Here is a 21,475-nt window from a genome sequence, read left to right as displayed (position 1 = left end):
AAACAAAAAAAAAACCCAACTGCAGACTCTATCCACAATGCTCATAACCCAGGAATCTGAGCATGTTCTCAGTGACATAACCTTGAATTTTCCTAAGAAGGGATTTAAAAAAAGACACAGAAATCTAATCACCCAATGCCTTTGGTAGAGATTGTGCTTTTTTTTTCCTTCGAGTTTCATTCTCTGCACCCCAGGAAGCTGACCTTTATGGGCTCCATCATCCAGGTTCCCTTGACCTCTGGGGATAAGTTAAAATCAGGAGCAATGGGGAGGCACCAGCAAGAGATCAGAGGGTGGGGGGAGAGGAGGTCTGTGTATTCCCTCCTCCACTCGTTTTAGGCCTGGGGTGGTAACAGCTTTCCCTAATTGCTAGTCCCTGGGGTGCTTCACCAGCTCTTGTTGGTTCCCTTAGCCCTGGCCATGCCTCTGCAAATCACCGCTTCATTAACCGCTGTTCAGCTAAATCCTTAGACTGGCCTTCCTGACAGGCTCCAAAGATACAATAAAATCTTATTCCAAACAGATACCAAGCAAACTTTCAGGTTTATTAATAGAGGTTACATACATTTTTTTAAAAAGAACATAAAAACAGTGATGTAATATTTTATAAGTACATACTGATAATACAGTAATGAGTCTTATTAAGTCAGAGGTATTTTAAGATAAACAGAATGAATAATCAATGACAGTATATCTCCACTAAGTTGGATAAAATGAATATCGTAACTAAGTTAATAAAAACAATGTTAGCTTCTACTTTCAAGACATACTTTTATGTAAATCATTCTACGGCATTTGGAAACAATTTGCTCTTTTAAATAGGTAAGTACTTGCCTTACAACTTTCTACTCTTTTTGTTTGTTTAAAATGCCAACATTTTTTCATAAGGAAAGAAAGATATAATTCAACCTACTTTTCAAATTATTTTCTCAAATACATGAGGATATTCTGTACTTGATACTCATCATAGCTTGTAAAATCATCTCATTAACTCTTAAGAAAAGTGAATGGAAAATAGAGAATAATTTTCCTGGATTTCAAAGTCAATTCCATTTTCTTCTGCCATTTCTAATCCGACTGACATAATTAATGTTTTAAAAATCTGATTTGAGTAATTTATTGAACAAAACATTTGTAAATAGAGTCCAATTAAGACAGACTGAAGGACTTAATATTTTTTAATCCTTAGTTGACATTTTGGTTTATTTTTTTCAATCTCTTTTATGTAAAACTTTGTTTTCATGTTGATACACAGTCAGGTTGGTGATCATATTACGTACAGAATTTATAATTTTTATCTTGCTTGAATAACATTGTAATAAAACATTTCATATTGTTACTGAAGGAGTTATTTTTAAAAACACACTTCCTGTACTATATTATGTTTATCTCAAGTTATAACCACAGGGAGAAGTAACCCAAATGTTCAAAGTTCTTTATCTGCCAGGCTTATGTGGAACTTGCTTGGTGACATCTGGCTAAAAGCACTTCTTTACCTAATGATGTGTTTCTTTCACACGTCCCACTCTGTGTATCGGCCCACTTTGTTATTCTTGACAGCAGGTTTCAGTCTGACTCAACTCTATTTGCCCAGCACCCATTAGGGTGCTCAGAGCACACGATGGGTGTCCATGTTTGCTACATAGGTGTTTCCATCTGGGAATGGTCCTTGCAGCATAACTGCTAGAAGTGAACGTGCCTTCTTTCTCCACTCTTAAAATGGGCAGTCTTTTATATTCATTATCTCTTGGGATAGCACATCCTACTTCACCAACTTCTAATAAACATGATAAGCTCACGGCCAGTCCTTGAGGGAATCCCAGCAGGAGACAGCAAACATGGTGGCCCTGGTCCCTCTGTTCTCTGAACTGGCCCTGTCTTGTACCTAATGCTTGGAGTCCTTCATCTGGGGGCAGGGTGCTTTGAAAGCCAACCTCAGGTCACTGGTGGGACCTCTGCTCATTCTTAGTTTACACACACGGCATGTAAAACAGTAAAAATGCTACCCATATTATCTGTTTTAATAATTTTTAGAGTTCAAACTTTGATACGTTTAACATGAAAAACAGCAGAACTTTCTCTACACACAGATAGTACTAAGTCTCATCCCTCAATAACTTAAACATTGCTGTTGGACAATTTCAAAACACTTATTGGCAAAAGCTGTGTAAGTCCAAACTGTAGAATCCCTCCCTATTGATGGACTTCTTCAGATGTTCAGGGCTAAACTCCAACCTAAACTTTGCATATGAAATCAGAGAATCAGAGTTTACTTCCATAATCTCTGGTGAAAAAAAGAGAGGGTTTCAAAGTGCCTATTCTATACTGCACTGCAAATGATACAAGTATATGTGTATAAATACGCATATACACACACACATATATCTATAATAAATCACGTAAATTTATGAAAAAAGTGACATTTCAGTTCTTGTTGTAACACTCTCTTGTAATAACATTGTTTTCTATTCCTGTTATTTTTTTCCTGTAACTAACAAATATATATGCTTAATGGCTCTCATAAGGAGGCATGTAAATCATACATTTGTTGTTTTAGATGGTAAAGTAAATACTTTTTTGTCAGGGACTAAGTAGAATCCTCAGGTTATTTGCTTTTTTAACATTTTCTTTTTAACTCACTGTCGGTCCCTTTTCCTAAGTTAACAGCTTTTTGTATACGCTGCTATTCAGGTTACTAGAGCAGGTGTCCATTTTACTTGCCATCAACTGACCGCTGCTGTTATAGCTGCTGGGATCTGAACTTTCTTTGCAGCATAAGATACTGTAGAGGTACCTCTGGCACTCAGAGGAAGCATAGTAGTAAATCAAGGGGTCAATGCAACAGCTTATGCTGCTGACACAGACACACAGGAGGTAGGCAAAGTAGGCAGCCTCTGTCATGGAATTATGGGAAAGGAATGCGTAATGTAGAATCAGCAGGACGTTTGTGGGTCCAAAGCAAAGGACGAAGATGCAGAAAACAGCAGCTGACAAGAACAAAGCCCGGGACTTCTTGCTCTGGTTGGCAACCGCGGAAGAGCTAAGAGATCGGATGATAGACACGTAACAGACTGTGGAAATGATCAACGGCACAAAAAAGAAGACGGCAGAGAAGGCCGAGAAGTAATATGAGTAGTAGCCTTCGAGCAGCGTTTGGTTGAGCACATCGTGACAGGTGGTTATGTTGAGCCCCGGGACCTGCGTGGTCTGCTCCTTGAGGAGCAGAGGTACCACCCCCGCGATGGCCATGGCCCAGATGGCCAGACAGGTAAAGGAAGCCCTCCCCAGAGTACGCCAGGAGAGCGACTGCATGGGGTATACCACAGCCAGGAACCGGTCAATGCTGATGACCGTCATGAGCATGATAGAGGCATACATGTTACAGTAGAACGCCGCGGTGATGAAGCGGCACATGGCAGACCCAAATCTCCAGTCACTTCCGGAAAAGTAGTAGCTGATCTTAAACGGGAGCACAGACACAAAGAGCACGTCTGCCATGGCCAGGTGCAGCATGTACACCACGGCGGGCTTCTTGATCTTCATCTTCAAGATAAACACGATGATGGCCATGATGTTTAGAGGAAGGCTTACGAGGAACACGCCGGTGTAGACGGAGGGGATAAAGACAGTCAACCAGGTGCTGGTCAGATATCCTGAGGCATCTTTTGAGATGAACACGGGGGGTAATTTTTGAGGAGGACTGCTTCTATTGCCGGAGCTTAATCTGTCTTCTGTGAATTCACTTTCATTTTGGTCCTCATCCTCCTTCAGTGGGATTGGTTCAAATATATCATTGGGATTCCTGAGAAAAAATGTCCGGGGACCCAGAGTATCATTTGTTGCTTCTGACTCTGAAAAGTAAAAATTTTAAAACGAATTAAAAAGGCAAAAGAGACAAGGAGAGAGTACACTTTACTTTTGCTTTTTGTTTTCTTCCTAGGAGAGTGGGTGGTAGAGAGCAGGTGATACACAAGGGGATCACAGACTTTATCAGGGAATTAGCTAACTCAAAGTAGTGTACCACATTTTGTTCTGGCACAGCAAACCCTTTTCAAACTCTGCTCCTCAGAGATATGAGGTGAACGATACACTTTCAGAGATCTGCAGACATCAGGAAAGGCTGAGGACGTGATGTGAAAGAAAAGAGCCGTGACTTCTTTTCTATACGAGCCACTGTCTGTATAAACAAATCACTCCCAGACTATGTGACTTCTCTTTCATCCGTATGTCTGCATGTATACATTTTCTCCATTTAGCTTGTGGCCACCCCTTGAAATCCATTCTTCCTTGTGGAAAAATCCACATAGAAAGTTGAGGGAACATCTTAAAGGTTACGGAGCTACAGGTGAACTTGAGTAGGACCGAGGGCACCCATTTCCATGACCGTTATCCATGTGACAGTAGCTTTCCTTTACTAGCTTCAGTTTGTTTACACAGTAGAATGTCCCAAATCTCTCCTCATATTTGGGTCCAAGCCACAGTCTCAGGTTATCGACTAATGTAACCACAAGGTATCTACCACACCGTCATCTTCCTGTCTCCTTCCTTAGCGGGCCAACGCAGCAGATGTCCTAGGCCAGTGGCCTTCCTCAGCTCAGTTCCAAAATGCCACATGCATGCAGGCAGATGCCAGGCCAACCAGGCTCTTTTGAGTATCAACCAGAAGTCAGTTGCAAACGTCCTTCTTTTATCACCCTCCTCCACCAAAAACATCCATTTGAAATGTTCACCAAAGAAATGCAGCACTTAGTTGCTGGAACTCAACCAGCTTTTCCTTCCCAGGAGCTTTGCTAACATTCTGTCACTGAGGAGACTCGGACAGAGAGCCTTCGCTGGGCCTTGGCAAGCTGAGGAGTGGGGAGAGAAACCACAGGGGGAAAAGGATGAGGTTTCTATCCCTGGAGGCATTGGCCACGAAGGCTGGATACACACGTTACTCAGAAGTGATGTTAGAGGAATGAAAACTGGCTGGAAATTGGGTAAGTACAGCGGATTTTTAAGCTTTCGGTTTTATTTTTCAGGAGTGGAACCTTCCTGCAAACAAAAACTTACACAGAGGGGCATAATGCAATAAAAGAGGTAGTTCTGCTTCTGTAAGGTCCTACCAGACCCTAGACAAAAATTACAAAAAATTACAAACTCTGGATCCCCTTCCTCCCCCAAATCAATGACCTGAAGTTATTTAGGTTCACAGGGTCATGTCAGGGAGGGGAGGGGGTGGATCTTCAAAGAAAGGATGGCAACCGGTGGGTTCATTGTTTTCAGTGGCTTTTAGCTTGAGAGAAGGCCAAAGTCAGTGCCACAAAAGATGGTTGAAACTCAGATAGAAAACCCGTAGTCTCTATTGCCTGAAGAACCAGAGGAAAGAGTTCAGGGCAACTACAATCACTGGAAAGTGAGGAGAGAATCCCAGAAAAGAAAAAGTCAGAGACAGATAGAGAGAGCACCAAATTCCAGTGGAAATTCTGCCCCAGGCTTGGGTTGACTCTAGAACCTGCACACTCAGGGAAGACGTGAAGCAGCTCTGCTAGAGTTAACACATTTCTGACTGGAGATGTATTTTGGCCACAGGTGTTAGTTTCTGCAAAAATCCCCGGGTCAATAATGTGTTAAAAGAATGGAAGTGCTATTTGAACTTCTTGCTCAAGAGGAAACGTTTGCAGTTTGAGTTCAACCAAATTAACTGCCTGCTAAAGCAAAAACACCAACATTCTTTGGAGAAATAAAACAAAATCTTGAGTCTTTACAGTAGGATAATGTCCAGCAGACAATTCAAAATCATTCGATATAAAGAGAATCAGCAAAGTGTGACCCAGTCTCAAGAGAAAAAGACAATCAATGGAAACCAATCTCAAGATGACCCGGATGTTGCAATTAGCAGATAAGGATTTTAAAGGGTATGTTGCAACTATGCTCAATGAAGGGAAGAAAAAGATTTCATTGAAATGAACGAAAAAAATAGAAAATAGCAACGAAACCAACCAATGGAAATTCTAGAACTAGAAAATAAAATACAGTAAATTGGCATCTATTTCCAAAATGAAAAGCAAACCTAAAGTAGCACCAACCGATACACAGTAGAACAGGGCCTGGTAGTGAAAGCTTGAGGTCAGATGACCTCAGCAAGAGCATGAGTGGGTCCCCTGAGGGTAAAGGGGTGATCTGGCAGATCTGTCACAGGGGAAGAACGAAAAATCTGCAGTGATCTGTATCATTTTCACAGACATAAGGAACAAATGTATGAATACCAAGGGGAGAAGGAGGGGATGGGATGAATTGGGAGATTGGGGTTGACATATATACACTACTATGTATAAAATAGATAACTAATGAGAACCTACTGTATAGCACAGGGAATTCTACTCAGTGCTCTGTGGTGACCTAAATGGGAAGGAAATCCAAAACAGAGGGGATATATGTATACATACAGCTGATTCACTTTGCTGTACAGCAGAAACTAACACAACATTGTAAAGCAGCTATACTCCAATAAAAATTAATTAAAAAGAAATCTGCAGTGATGAGCCTCTGAGTACACATATACAGCTAGATTGTTCTCCAAGGGTAGGCAACTGTTCCTATTTAACTCTGAGTCTGCACTACCCTGCCCCACATGTGGTAGGTATGGACCTTAAGTTGGCTTTTAATCACAGATTTGCATTCTAATACTGGCTCTACCAGGAGTCACTTAACTGCTCTGAACTCAGTCTCAGAATCATTAAAATCGGATCCCAATACCTGTCTGGCCTACAAATCTGGCAGCCAGGGGCATCACATGTTAAATAGGATATACGTTCACTTTGTAAACTTCAAAAATTAATCAGTGTAAGAAATTATTCTTCTTCCCCTACCACTTCAATGTGGTTTGCTTTTTGCTCACTCTCAATCATTTTAAATTAAAATGGAATCTGTTCCTCTTCCCTTCCTAAACATTTAGCAGTGTTTGGTTTTTCCGTGTGATGAGGGACACGAAGAGGCTGTAAGGTACGGGGCCCCAGTATTCAGAGCCGTAAATCAAACTTCAAATTCACAACCGTTTCCCAAAGTATCGCTTCCTTCCCCTTTTGAAGCATCTAATTCACTCTGTACATCTTGATCCAGTCACATGGGGGCCTGACCCTGGTACAACAGCCCCTGTGGGAAGTGAGGCTACCCTTGAGGTCAAGAATGTGTGGGAAGCGGAAGAAAAGAATGAATGAGTTCTGGCATTTTAAGGCCACAAAGATATGTGTCTTCAAAAACGCTGACCCACAGGAACCTTAAAATAACATGACTCTCTGCTGTAGCTTTGGGGACCTGGCCAGACTGAGGACTCCTGCCACAAATGGAAGGGAGAAAAGTGCATGCACGCGTGTGTGCACACACACGTGAGCATCAGGACATGACCTAGAGGAGTGACACCTCTTGAAAACTACTGAACACTCATAACTAAGCTCTTAGATGCCATCACTTGGTCTGAAAATTAAACTCTCATTAGGCTTTACTCTGTATTTAGTACTTCGGGAATAAGTATTTGTTTTCAAAAATTTCTTCCCTGGCTAGGCCTTTTTGGGCAGTATGGTGTTTATGACAGAAACATTATACCCACTGGAACATGACATTTTATAGGCTGGAGCCCAGGAAGAATGCATAATCCCTTGATTAAATATCATTACCTAAGGTATCACCTATTCTTGCCACCATAGGTTTGATATTTTGGCTTTTATGGGATTACAGGATGTCAACAAATTTTGTTTGTTTGTTTAACTATATACCAACATCAAAGAAAGAACAAAACCAATTCCAGGTGACTACATAAATCCAACTAGCTCAAGCCCCTTAGGTTGAAATTTGAGTTTGGGTATCTTGCTTTTCCTTTAGTCCTAGCCCAACTCATAGGTCAAGGAGAAAGTGCCTGTCAGTGTATGAAAAGCTCTTGTAACCCATCTGTGTTTTTATTCTTAAGTTATGGTTTAAAAAAAAAAAAAAAATCAACTAAGTCAGGTCCTAAAATTGGTTCTCATACTTGTTGCTAAGTTTCACTTAATTTAGGTTTCTCTAAAATGGCTCTAGAGTAATTTTGTTGTTGAACATAGCGTATTGCTAACGAGCTTAAGTGTGGACTCTAACTCTGGAGATTGTTAAAAATTAGTTAGTCAGGCACAGTGCTTTTTCTGACTTTGACGAGATCTGGCCTGGAAGCAGAGTGGTGACCAGATGCTCTCTCAAGGTCCCATGTGATCCTGGAAGTTATACCATTTCATCCTCCCACAACATGTCAGCCTTGGTTCCGACTCAGAGCACTGGCCTATAGGGCTCATGCTTTTTGGGAATTAAGAAAGCAGAAGTCCCAGGACCTTGCCTACATTCACACACACAGCAGGAGAGATGTACCCTGCATTTCTCCACGAGTGACTCAACACTACAGGCTAAAGAGAACTAAAGAGGATGATAGAAAAATGATGGAAACATACTAACTCCAAGCAGAAAACAGCAACGTTACAGGAAGACTCCACTGTCTCAAATGCAAACGCACACCATGAAAAGAAGTGTTCCTTAAAGAAATGGCAGGTTCCAGATCTGGGGGGAGGAAAAACACAAGAGGAGTCTTGAACGTCTTCAAAGAACATTAGGGTCAGGTCAGAAAGACTCTGAAGTTGATCCAAAGAGAGCTCCCCACTGGCCAAAAATCATTAAGAGAATAATGATGGAAATGAATGGAAACACTGGAAACATGTCATATTTGTTAAGATCTATGAGTTCATAATGATGCTCAAAGGAAAATAAAACCTTTTTTGTCACTTTTGGAGGAAATGAGGGGACCCAGTCTGAAAATTGGTAAATAAAGGCAAGATTCAAGCATTTGTCTTGCCTTTTCTATAAACAAAATATTTCAGGGAAACCAAAGAGTCAATGAGGAAAAGTTCTACTTTATAAAATAATTCCAGCTCATAAACACAGAAACAGTAACAGATTTAGAAATGCATCTTAAAGCTCTTCGTGAAATAAGATTTAGTACAATGATCATCAGTTGTTGCTAAAAACGTTAGGTGAAAGGATAGGTGATAGGGAACTTTCTAACAACTGGATCATCTGACAACACCTGAGTCCACTGAGTAACCTTAAAATCTCAAAAAGAGAGACAATCTTGAGGTGATGAAACAGGTGTGTACACAGCACCACTGCTCAGGTAGTCTTGCAGAAAAACAAACTTGGATCAGGTTAAGCCTGCAGATGGACCACATTACGGAAAATGCAGAGGACAGAAGGGCATGTTGAACACCACTACAAGATGCAGCTGGCCAGATCCAGTATGTAGAAAAGTCTAGAAGACGAATGACCCTGTTTCTCTGACAAACAGCCTTGAAAAAGGAGAAGAGGGAAAACCATTACAGACTAAAAGATTTAAGAGACACATCTACGTAATGCAACAGTGGGCCTCATTTGATCCTGATTCAAGTAAACCAACTGTAAAAAGCATTTATGAGACAATCAGTAAAATGTGAACACCGACTGAACAGTACATGATATTAAGAAACAGTCCATTTTTTTAGGTGTTATAATGGTATTGTGGTTATGTGAAGAAAAGAGTTCTTATCTCTAAGGATATATAGTGATGCATTTATGGATGAAATGACACAATGTCTGGGATTTGCTTTAAAATTGTCCATTTGGGGAGGAGGAAAGTGAGAGTACCGATAAAACAACACATAGGGGGTAATTACACTGTCCACTTTTGGTATGTTTGAAAATTTCCATATAAAATGAAAAGTAAAAAAAAAAAAAAGAAAAAGAAAAAGAAAAGCAAATATTTTATGCACATTTACTTGCCACTAAAAACTAAGGACAACAGATTCACCAGAGGGCAGACAGCAGAAGCAAGAAGAACTACAATCCTGCAGCCTGTGGAACAAAAACCACATTCACAGAAAGACAGACAAGATGAAAAGGCAGAGGGCTATGTACCAGATGAAGGAACAAGATAAAACCCCAGAAAAACAACTAAATGAAGTGGACATAGGCAAACTTCCAGAAAAAAAATTCAGAATAATGATAGTGAAGATGATCCAGGACCTCGGAAAAAGGGAGGCAAAGATCGAGAAGATGCAAGAAATGTTTAACAAAGCCCTAGAAGAATTAAAGAACAAACAAACAGAGATGAACAATACAATAACTGAAATGAAAACTACACTAGAAGGAATCAATAGCAGAATAACTGAGGCAGAAGAACGGATAAGTGACCTGCAAGACAGAATGGTGGAATTCACTGCTGCAGAACAGACTAAAGAAAAAAGAATGAAAAGAAATGAAGACAGCCTAAGAGACCTCTGGGACAACATTAAACACAACAACATTTGCACTATAGGGGTCCCAGAAGGAGAAGAGAGAGAGAAAGGGCCAGAGAAAATATTTGAAGAGATTATAGTCAAAAACTTCCCTAACATGGGAAAGGAAATAGCCACCCAAGTCCAGGAAGCACAGCGAGTCCCATACAGGATAAACCCAAGGAGAAACATGCCGAGAAACATAATAATCAAATTGGCAAAAATTAAAGACAAAGAAAAATTACTAAAAGCAGCAAAGGGAAAATGACAAATAACATACAAGGGAACTCCCATAAGGTTAACAGCTGATTTCTCAGCAGAAACTCTACAAGCCAGAAGGGAGTGGCATGATGCACTTAAAGTGATGAAAGGGAAGAACCTACAACCAAGATTACTCTACCCGGCAAGGATCTCATTCAGATTCGATGGAGAAATCAAAAGCTTTACAGACAAGCAAAACCTAAGAGAATTCAGCACCACCAAACCAGCTCTACAACAAATGCTAAAGGAACTTCTCTAAGTGGGAAACACAAGAGGAGAAAAGAACCTACAAAAACAAACCCAAAACAATTAAGAAAATGGTCATAGGAACATACATATCAATAACTACCTTAAACGTGAATGGATTAAATGCTCCAACCAAAAGACACAGGCTTGCTGAATGGATACAAAAACAAGACCCATATATATACTGTCTACAAGAGGCCCACTTCAGACCTAGGGACACATACAGACTGAAAATGAGGGGATGGAAAAAGATATTCTATGCAAATGGAAATCAAAAGAAAGCTGGAGTAGCTATACTCATATCAGATAAAATAGACTTTAAAATAAAGACTGTTACAAGAGACAAGGAAGGACACTACATAATGATCAAGGGATCAATCCAAGAAGAAGATATAACAATTATAAATATATATGCACCCGACATAGGAGCACCTCAATACATAAGAAACTGCTAACAGCTATAAAAGAGGAAATCGACAGTAACACAATAATAGTGGGGGACTTTAACACCTCACTTACACCAATGGACAGATCATCCAAAATGAAAATAAATAAGGAAACAGAAGCTTTAAATGACACAATAGACCAGATAGATTTAATTGATATTTATAGGACATTCCATCTGAAAACAGCAGATTACACTTTCTTCTCAAGTGCGCTCGGAACACTCTCCAGGATAGATCACATCTTGGGTCACAAATCAAGCCTCAGTAAATTGGAGAAAATTGAAATCATATCAAGCATCTTTACTGACCACAATGCTATGAGATTAGAAATCAATTACAGGGAAAAAAACATAAAAAACAAAAACACATGGAGGCTAAACAATACGTTACTAAATAACCAAGAGATCACTGAAGAAATCAAAGAGGAAATAAAAAAATACCTAGAGACAAATGACAATGAAAACATGACGATCCAAAACCTATGGGATGCAGCAAAAGCAGTTCTAAGAGGGAAGTTTATAGCTATACACGCCTACCTCAAGAAACACGAAAAATCTCAAATAATCTAAACTTACACCTAAAGGAACTAGAGAAAGAAGAACAAACAAAACCCAAAGTTAGCAGAAGGAAAGAAATCATAAAGATCAGAGCAGAAATAAATGAAATAGAAACAAAGAAAACAATAGCAAAGATCAATAAAACTAAAAGCTGGTTCTTTGAAAAGATAAACAAAATTGATAAACCATTAGCCAGACTCATCAAGAAAAAGAAGGAGAGGACTCAAATCAATAAAATTAGAAATGAGGACTTCCCTGGTGGCACAGGGGTTACGAATCTGCCTGCCAATGCAGGGGACACGGGTTCGAGCCCTGGTCCGGGAAGATCCCACATGCCGCGGAGCAACTAAGCCCATGCGCCGTAACAACTGAGCCTGAGCTCTAGACCCCGAGAGCCACAACTACTGAGCCTGAGTGCCACAACTACTGAAGCCCGCGCACCTAAAGCCTGTGTATGCGACAAGAGAAGACACTGCAATAAGAAGCCCGCGCACCACAACGAAGAGTAGCCCCTGCTCAGCGCAACAAGAGAAAGCCCGTGTGCAGCAACGAAGACCCAACGCAGCCAAAAATAAATAAATAAATAAATTTATAAAAAACTAAAAATAAAATAAAATTAGAAATATAAAAGGAGAAGTTACAACACACACCGCAGAAATACAAAGCATCCTAAGAGACTACTACAAGAAACTCTATGCCAATAAAATGGACAACCTGGAGGAAACGGACAAATTCTTAGAAAGGTATAACCTTTCAAGACTGAACCAGGAAGAAGCAGAAAATATGAACAGACCAATCACAAGGAATGAAATTGAAACTGTGATTAAAAATCTTCCAACAAACAAAAGTCCAAGAACAGATGGCTTCACAGGTGAATTCTATCAAACATTTAGAGAAGAGCTAACACCCATCCTTCTCAAACTCTTCCAGAAAATTGCAAAGGAAGGAACACTCCCAAACTCATTCTATGAGGCCACCATCACTCTGATACCAAAACCAGACAAAGGTACTACAAAAAAAGAAAATTACAGACCAATATCACTGATGAATATAGATGCAAAAATCCTCAACAAAATACTAGCAAACAGAATCCAACAATACATTAAAAGGATCATACATCATGATCAAGTGGGATTTATCCCAGGGATGCAAGGATTCTTCAATATACGCAAATAAATAAATGTGACACACCATATTAGCAAATTGAAGAATAAAAACCATATGATGATCTCAATAGATGCAGAAAAAGCTTTTGACAAAATTCAACACCCATTTATGATAGAAACTCTCCAAAAAGTGGGCATAGAGGGAACCTACCTCAACATAATAAAGGCTATATATGAGAAACCCACAGCAAACATCATTCTCAATGGTGAAAAACTGAAAGCATTTCCTCTAAGATCAGGAACAAGACAAGGATGTCCACTCTCACCTCTATTATTCAACATACTTTTGGAAGTCCTAGCCACGGCAATCAGAGAAGAAAAAGAAATAAAAGGAATACAAATTGGAAAAGAAGAAGTAAAACTGTCACTGTTTGCAGATGACATGATACTATACATAGAGAATCCTAAAGATGCCACCAGAAAACTACTAGAGCTAATCAATGAATTTGGTAAAGTTGCAGGATACAAAATTAATGCACAGAAATCTTTTGCATTCCTATACACTAATGTTGAAAAATCTGAAAGAGAAATTAAGGAAACACTCCCATTTACCATTGCAACAAAAAGAATAAAGTACCTAGGAATAAACCTACTTAGGGAGACAAATGACCTGTATGCAGAAAACTATAAGACACTGATGAAAGAAATTAAAGATGATACAAACAGATGGAGAGATATACCATGTTCTTGGATTGGAAGAATCAACATTGTGAAAATGACTATACTACCCAAAGCAATCTACAGATTCAATGCAATTCCCATCAAATTACCAATGGCATTTTTTACAGAACTAGAACAAAAAATCTTAAAATTTGTATGGAGACACAAAAGCCCCCGAATAGCCAAAGCAGTCTTGAGGGGAAAAAACGGAGCTGGAGGAATCAGACTCCCTGCCTTCAGACTATACTACAAAGCTACAGTAATCAAGACAATATGGTACTGGCACAAAAACAGAAACACAGATCAACAGAACAAGATAGAAAGCCCAGAGGTAAACCCACGCACCTATGCTCAACTAATCTATGACAAAGGAGGCAAGGATACAATGGAGAAAAGACAGTCTCTTCAGTAAGTGGTGCTGGGAAAACTAGACAGCTACATGTAAAAGAATGAAATTAGAACACTCCCTAACACCATACACGAAAACAAACTTAAAATGGATTAGAGACCTAAATGTAAGACTGGACACTATAAAACTCTTAGAGGAAAACATAGGAAGAACACTCTTTGACATAAATCACAGCAAGATCTTTTCTGATCCACCTCCTAGAGTAATGGAAATAAAAACAAAAATAAACAAATGGGACCTAATGAAACTTCAAAGCTTTTGCACAGCAAAGGAAACCATAAACAAGATGAAAAGACAACCCTCAGAATGGGAGAAAATATTTGCAAACGAATCAACGGACAAAGGATTAATCTCCAAAATATATAAACAGCTCATGCAGCTCAATATTAAAAAAACAAACAACCCAATCCAAAAATGGGCAGAAGACCTAAATAGACATTTCTCCAAAGAAGACATACAGATGGCCAAGAGGCACATGAAAAGCTGCTCAACATCACTAACTATTAGAGAAATGCAAATCAAAACTACAGTGAGGTATCACCTCACACCAGTTAGAATGGGCTTCATCAGAAAATCTACAAAGAAATGCTGGAGAGGGTGGGGAGAAAAGGGAACCCTCTTGCACTGTTGGTGGGAATGTAAATTGATACAGCCACTATGGAGAACAGTATGGAGGTTCCTTAAAAAACTAAAAATAGAATTACCATATGATCCAGCAATCCCACTGCTGGGCATATACCCAGAGAAAACCACAATTCAAAAAGACACATGCACCCCAATGTTCACTGCAGCACTATTTACAATAGTCAGGTCATGGAAGCAACCTAAATGCCCATCGACAGACAAATGGATAAAGAAGTAGTGGTACATATATACAATGGAATATTACTCAGCCATAAAAAGGAACGAAATTGGGTCATTTGTTGAGATGTGGATAGATCCAGAGACTGTCATACAGAGTGAAGTAAATCAGAAAGAGAAAAACAAATATCGTATATTAACGCATATATGTGGAACCTAGAAAAATGGTACAGATGAACTGGTTTGCAGGGCCAAAACTGAGACACAGATGTAGAGAACAAACGTATGGACACCAAGTAGGGAAAGTGGCGGGGGTGGTGGTGTGATGAATTGGGAGATTGGGATTGACATATATACACTGACGTGTATAAAATTGATGACTAATAAGAACCTGCTGTATAAAAAAATAAATAAAATAAAATTCAAAAATTAAAAAAAAGAAGAAAAAAGATTGAACCTAGAACAACTGGAGGGATAAAAAGCAAACAAACAAACAAAAAAAACTAAGGACAACAGTTTTTGCTTTTGTTTTTCTTTTGTCTTAGATTTAAGGGGGAAAAAGTTCTTGAATGTTTGTGTGAAGATAGTTTTACACTGAGAGAATTCATTTGATACCAACCCCTCCAAGGTTTTTCTGAAATATGGAGGAGTTGGTGTATGAAGAACACTTAACACGTGTCGACCACCTACTATGTGTCAGGTACTTCGCTTAACTTACCTCATGTAACTGTAACATTTTTACGAGATAAGCATTATAACCCCCATTTTATGGCCAACATGGAGGCACAGAGAGGCTAAGTAACTAATCCAATGTCACGCAGCTAGGAAGTGAAGGAGCTGGGATCTGAACCCAGATCTGCCTGGTTCTAAAGCTCATACCCTTTGAATCACATCACCTTACCCTGTCTCGTTAAAAAAGTTGTGAATTCAGGACATACTCCTAAAAGAGTACTACTTTTTTTTCTCTAAGCATTTCACCAAACAAATGAATCTACCCACCCTTTTGAACTATAGCAGGCAGGACATGGCCACGTGAATGTATAAGTTCAGTTGATGATGTGCACAGCTGTTGCTTGGGAATCAGGAGTCCTGCTGACCTTGGTGACACACCAGCCACATGCCAACAACCCAGTCCTCACAGGACAGATGTAGTAAAGAGATGTTCAAGGACTAAACAGAGAAACAAATTTTTAAAATATTGTCCCAGATGCAGCAGAGCAAGAGCAAGTAAGTGAACAAAAACCTCTTATGGAAAAGCCAGAATTAAAGGTAAAATAAGGTAAACACTGGCTGCAGAGTGAAGAAGAGATCGCCAGTATCTGAGGTGGCCTCTCCTCCCATCCCACCTTCTGGAGCAGGGACTCCACAGGGAGCATAGGAAAGCAAACCGGCGGGGGAAGCTGGGAGAGCGGAGGTTACAGGAAGTGAAGGCAACCAGAAAATGTCAATGTCAGTGCACCCAAGGCCATTGCAGGCACTAAGAAGTGTGTGGGTCCCCTCCTGAAGGTCAGGGCCTGACTCGTGGGGTCAGAACACTAGCAGGCCTCTCTGGGAAGGGCTCTGATTCCCTGGCTCTCCCCCTTCCTCCACGCCTGTTCTCCACCCAAAGTTACAGGCCCTGAGCCCAGTGTCCTGGGAACACCACTCTCTACTCTCCAAGACCAGCTGAAAGGAAAACTAATTCACAGTAAATGATGTTTATAATCACCAGTTTCTGCGGAACCAAGCTGTCACCACGCTCCAACCCCACCCAAGTTCTACTGCAGTTTGTAAACCTGAACTCAAACAAATTAGGTTCTAGAGATGATAGAAACCATCATAAACAGCACTTCCTGGAAAGCAGAACTCTTCTTGTAAAGCCAAAAAGTACTTCAGTTCTGCTAACTGCAGAATAGTGCACTGCACCTGCTGCACTAGGTTTTAAATGATGGCAGAGAATTGACAGTGCTTATGCAATCAATTTACAGGACTGTAACAAGATTTTTAAAAGATAGAATAGTGTAGAAAATATTGGAATGCATAGCATGTGGTAAAGGTGAGTACTGGTTGGTAAAACTTTTGTTTCTATACACTATACACTATGACTGCCCATGAATATTTATTGCACACATAGGCAGCAACTGTGTCATCATGTAAAGCGTATTTCTTACAGTCCTTACTGCTGGTTAGCAAAAAAGAAAATACTGGAAAACACCCCTTTAATATACCATAATACCTGACTTCTAATACACCATAGACTTGAAATATAAATAGATGAGATTAGATTATGTCCTTTCCTAAAGTTCAATAAATGTGTTTTGAAGTGCAAATTTCAGATTATTCCTGTTATTTCCAACTGCAGGTTCTTTTGAAAGGAAATAAACGTATAAAGGCTGGTAATGGCCTTTTAAGTGGCAAAACATCATTAGATGCCTTGGGATGGAGGAAAAGGAGGCGTAACTTCGTGGGTTTTTCCAAGCCTTATCCCAAGGTCAATGTGGGAGAGAGTGTCTGGGGAAGCTCAATCTAGAGAGTTATGTACTCTGACAGTTTTAGGCATAAGCATGAGAGGGTGAAAGGCAGAATGAAAGAAACCACAAAATAGGGAAACAAACAGAAAATGCTCAATGTTGAAACTGTGAGCCCTTGATACTAGCATCACAGTCAAAAGTAAACCAAGGCCATGGTTCCTAATGATGCTTCTGGGGTTTTTGTGAGTATCCCATAGTAAAGGGGATATAGTTCCCCAGATACAAAAGGCCACACATTGTATGATTCCATTCACATGGAATATGGAGAAGAGGTAAACCCAGAGAAACAATAAGCAAATTGGTAGCTGCCAGGGGTTGGGGGTAGGGAGGATGAGGGCTGAGTGCTTGATGGGGACCGGGTTTCCTTTTGAGGTGATGAAAATTTTTGGAACTAGATAGAGGTGGTAGGTGTACAACATTGTAAATGTATTAAATACCACTAAATTGTATACTTAAAAATGGTTAATTTTATGCTATGTAGATTTCACCTCAATTTTAATTAATTGATTTTTACATTTATAGAGTTTATTTTGATACTAATCTTATTTCCCATTTTGATTCCCTTCATTTCTTTCTGAGGATTCAAATTGCCATCTAGTGTCAATTCCTAACTCCAACATAGCTTCATTCTATGCCCCTCTTTTGCACTGTTATTGTCAAATATATATTACATTTCTAGGTCATATGCTCAATAGTACAATTTTATATTGTTTTATGCAATTATTTTTCTTTAATTCTTTTTTGTCACAATTTAATCTTTTTACTTTTTCATACCATTTTTAAAGGTTACTTTCCATTTACAATTATTATAAAATATTGGCTAAATTTCCTGTGTAGAAAAGCTTGCACTTAGGAAAGAAAGGCCTGTGATCAAATCCCAGTTCTACTTCATTGCACTTGTGACTTAACCTCAGTTTCCTTACCTGTAGAATGGGGATGACATCTACTCAAAAGGTGGCTAGAGAAATAAGTAAGGTAGTATATGTCATGTACCTAAGCAGGGTGTTGGCTGTAGTAGGTTCTTGATATGAGGTGGTTGTTCTTAATTAAATGTGAACACGTGGGGTGTGGGAAGGGCATTTTGGCCAGAGGGAGTGGCCAGGGGACAGAAGCCAGAGAAAGTTCTACCTTGGAGGTTGAACTAGAGGGTGGGGGCCGGGTGAAGTACAGGTAATGTAACAGGTTATGTAATAGGGGAGGCTCTGAAATAAGGGAGGCTGGACAAGGCTAGGGACCCATCCTGCAAGGGAAGGGGCACCTCCCTCTATGCTAGGGAATTGAGCTTGACCCGGTGGGTAGGAAGGCAGTACACAGAATCTCCCATCCAACCCCCTCTGCCACAGTCACCATCAGCTGTTCTGGTACCTTTCACTCTCCAGATCTTTATAGAATTTATGAACATCACCTCTAGAACACTGACGCTCTTTGATGAAAGCATCTCACTTAAATTGCCTGGACAAAGGAATGTAAACTGGTTAATGAACTTAGGAATTTCTCAACAAGTATCTGCTGAGTGAATATCTGTTCTAGACTCCACAGGGATAAACGGAGGTTTATAATCTTAGCCTGGGAGATGACATACTCACAAAGTGACAATGCAGGAAATGCCAAAATGAGTGGGGGGACAGAAAGCCCGAGCGTGCTTCAAGAAAGCTCACACTGGTGGGCAGGGCCAGTCCTGGAGGCATTTCCTATAGCTGGGGTCTCTCTGCTCCTCACATCACATAGAGCTGGTTAAGACAGACATTGTTTAGAATTGCGGATGCACGGTGATAATAAAAAGCAGACCTATTTTTGGTTGATTTTATTAGTGATTTAAAACTACAAAGACAAAGCCCCACTTATTTCTTGCATCCAGGACCCCCTCCTCTATTTGGAATTTGGGTGCATCATCTCTGAGACTTAATTTCAGAATCAGCAAAAGGGGATAAACATTTGAGAGGGTGAAATGAGATAATGTGAAGTGAAAATGCCTCCGGGCCCAGGGTTTGACCCAGAATATGGCACATTTTTTTTTCTCAGAATATGATACTTAACATGCGTTCCTTTTCTTCTCTCCCTCCCAAAGTGGTCCCAGAATCCAGTGTAGATAAATCGGCCAATGTTATTCAGTTCTCTTTCTAACTATGCCAGATCTGTGCATCCTAGCACGCCCCACTCGGGTTGACGAAAAAGCAAAAAGTGTGGCAGAAACAGCAGTCTTGACTTCTCTAGCTAACACAGGCCCAAAATCTTTGGGTTCCCATGTGGGCCTCTTAGTGTTCCTAAAAGCATCACCTCAAAACTCACCCTGAGCAAACATGGAGAGCAGGGAAAATGCCGTGTCTGTCACCTCTTAATCTCCATACGCCTACACTCCTTCTGGTGTGAAAACAATAGAGTACACAGTCTTTCACAGATAATAAGAAAAACAGCTAGAATTTGTTTCTAAGTGAAAAAAGGGGTTGAAAGCTTACAAAGTACTATTGCTACAAAGAAATAAAAACATTTCCGCCCTCCCTTTTTAACTAGGGTTTTTACAGGCTAAAAGCAACTTCTCCGCCCTGCTTTTTTAAGAGCGAGAGGTTGGAAAGTACATTTATTTGCTCAAGCAGTCAGATACTTAAAAATACACACTATTAGTAATGAATGTATTCTAGGTGAGCAACCTCCTGCTCCCGGCAGATCAGAAACTGAAATGGTTTCATCCCATAGGGTCTGAGGGAGCCGGATTCTGAGGGGATCTCTTTGCTCAACTCACTTGGAAGCTTGGAAGACTGGGTTCTAGAGAACAAACAAACAAAGCCTCCCAACCGCCGCCACCGCCTCGTGGCTATCCTGTTAGCACCCAACATCCCGCACCACGACCGCCTCCTGCACACAAGGCCTGTAGTTTTCTACTAAGCGGGCCAAGGCACTAAGCTTTTCTCTACACCACTTTCCTGGCCTGCAAACTGTGCAAGAAAAACAATTCCAACAAGACAAAACTTCAGCGGGAGCGGTTCTCGACCGCATCTTGAAAAACCCGGAACGTTTATTGGTGGAGCAACGTGAAACCCTTTCTTTTTGGGGTGGTCCTGGGAGAAACAGGCCACAAAGTGACAACAAATGCAACGAGGTCCCTCAGGCTTCCCCAAGAAAATCCGACCCCGCTCCTCCTCCAAATCCAAAACCCTGCCGCGGGGCCGGCTGCATCCTCCAAAACCCAGTGCAAAGGGGCATCAGCTGAGCCCGCAGCGGGGGTGGGACGGGCACCCCATCTGGATATGAGTTGCTGAGACTCCGATCTCAGCCCGAACGCCCGTCTGGCTCCCGGGGGAGCTGCTGCTGTGGCAGCCGGCGCAGTCAGGGGCACCCACTGAGTCCCGGAGCAGCAGTGTCCCTCCTCCTCCCGCCCGCCCCATTCCCGAGGAGGCCCGGGCTGCGGGGCCGGGGGTGGGGACAGGGAGGGAATGCCGGGGGCAACTCTCACCCGGCTTGGGGCCTCGGGCGCGGGCCGACAGCAAGGGGCCGCATAGACTGAGCCCCGCGGCGGCGAGCAGCAGCCACCGCGGCCCCATTGTCCGGAGGCTCTGGGCGCTCGGCGCGGTCGGTGCGGCGCTGCTCCGGGAGACGGGCCCCGCCGCCGGGAGGCTCGGGCCGCACGCTCTGTCCCCCCACGCCCTCCTCGCGCAGAGCCCGGAGGGCGGCCGGGGCGTGCAGACACAGCGCTAGACGCTTGGCAGGAGGAGGTTGCTCGGCAGGACAAGGGGCGCTGGGCGCGGGCGCGGGTGGGGGCGGGGCGCGCGGCCGCCGGGTCGGAAAGGGCGCCCCCTGGCGTCGAGTGTGCGCCTCGACGCGGCCGCCGCCCGCCGGTCCCTCTGCCGCCGCTGGGCCACCCACGGCGCTCGGCGACCTAGCCGGCCCTCTCTCCCGGTGCGCCGCCCGCCCCGCGCCCCGGCTGCTAGACACTGCCCCGCAACTAAGACGTTGTTTCCTTGGCCTTCGCCTTGGACCCGCGAAGCTACCAGTAACTCAGTCTGGTGGAAGCCTTTGCTCTCGGGGAGCAAAGACTTTGGCAGAGAACCTCCGATCAGGGATGCGCCCCTCCCTGCCCTCGGGTCTGACCTCAGGCCGAGCACTGCGCCGCATTTGAA

At 41.7% G+C, this 21,475-nt stretch overlaps 1 protein-coding gene across 1 annotated transcript; it reads right to left on the bottom strand.

Moving 5' to 3' along the window:
- Positions 1 to 545: 545 nt before the first annotated feature.
- F2R (coagulation factor II thrombin receptor) lies at positions 546 to 21,090 on the bottom strand. Its single transcript, XM_059919361.1, has 2 exons — positions 20,812 to 21,090; positions 546 to 3,851 (listed from the first exon to the last, which is right to left on the bottom strand). Exons 1-2 carry the CDS (start codon positions 20,897 to 20,899, stop codon positions 2,656 to 2,658), a joined length of 1,284 nt encoding a protein of 427 aa, XP_059775344.1. The 5' UTR covers positions 20,900 to 21,090; the 3' UTR covers positions 546 to 2,655.
- Between the last annotated feature and the right edge of the window lie 385 nt (positions 21,091 to 21,475).

The sequence above is a fragment of the Balaenoptera ricei genome, chromosome 3 (assembly GCF_028023285.1).
Source record: "Balaenoptera ricei isolate mBalRic1 chromosome 3, mBalRic1.hap2, whole genome shotgun sequence".
Classification (NCBI taxonomy): Eukaryota; Metazoa; Chordata; class Mammalia; order Artiodactyla; family Balaenopteridae; genus Balaenoptera; species Balaenoptera ricei.
The sequence above is the reverse complement of the archived record's forward strand: the minus strand, read 5'-3'. Positions and strand labels throughout refer to the sequence as shown.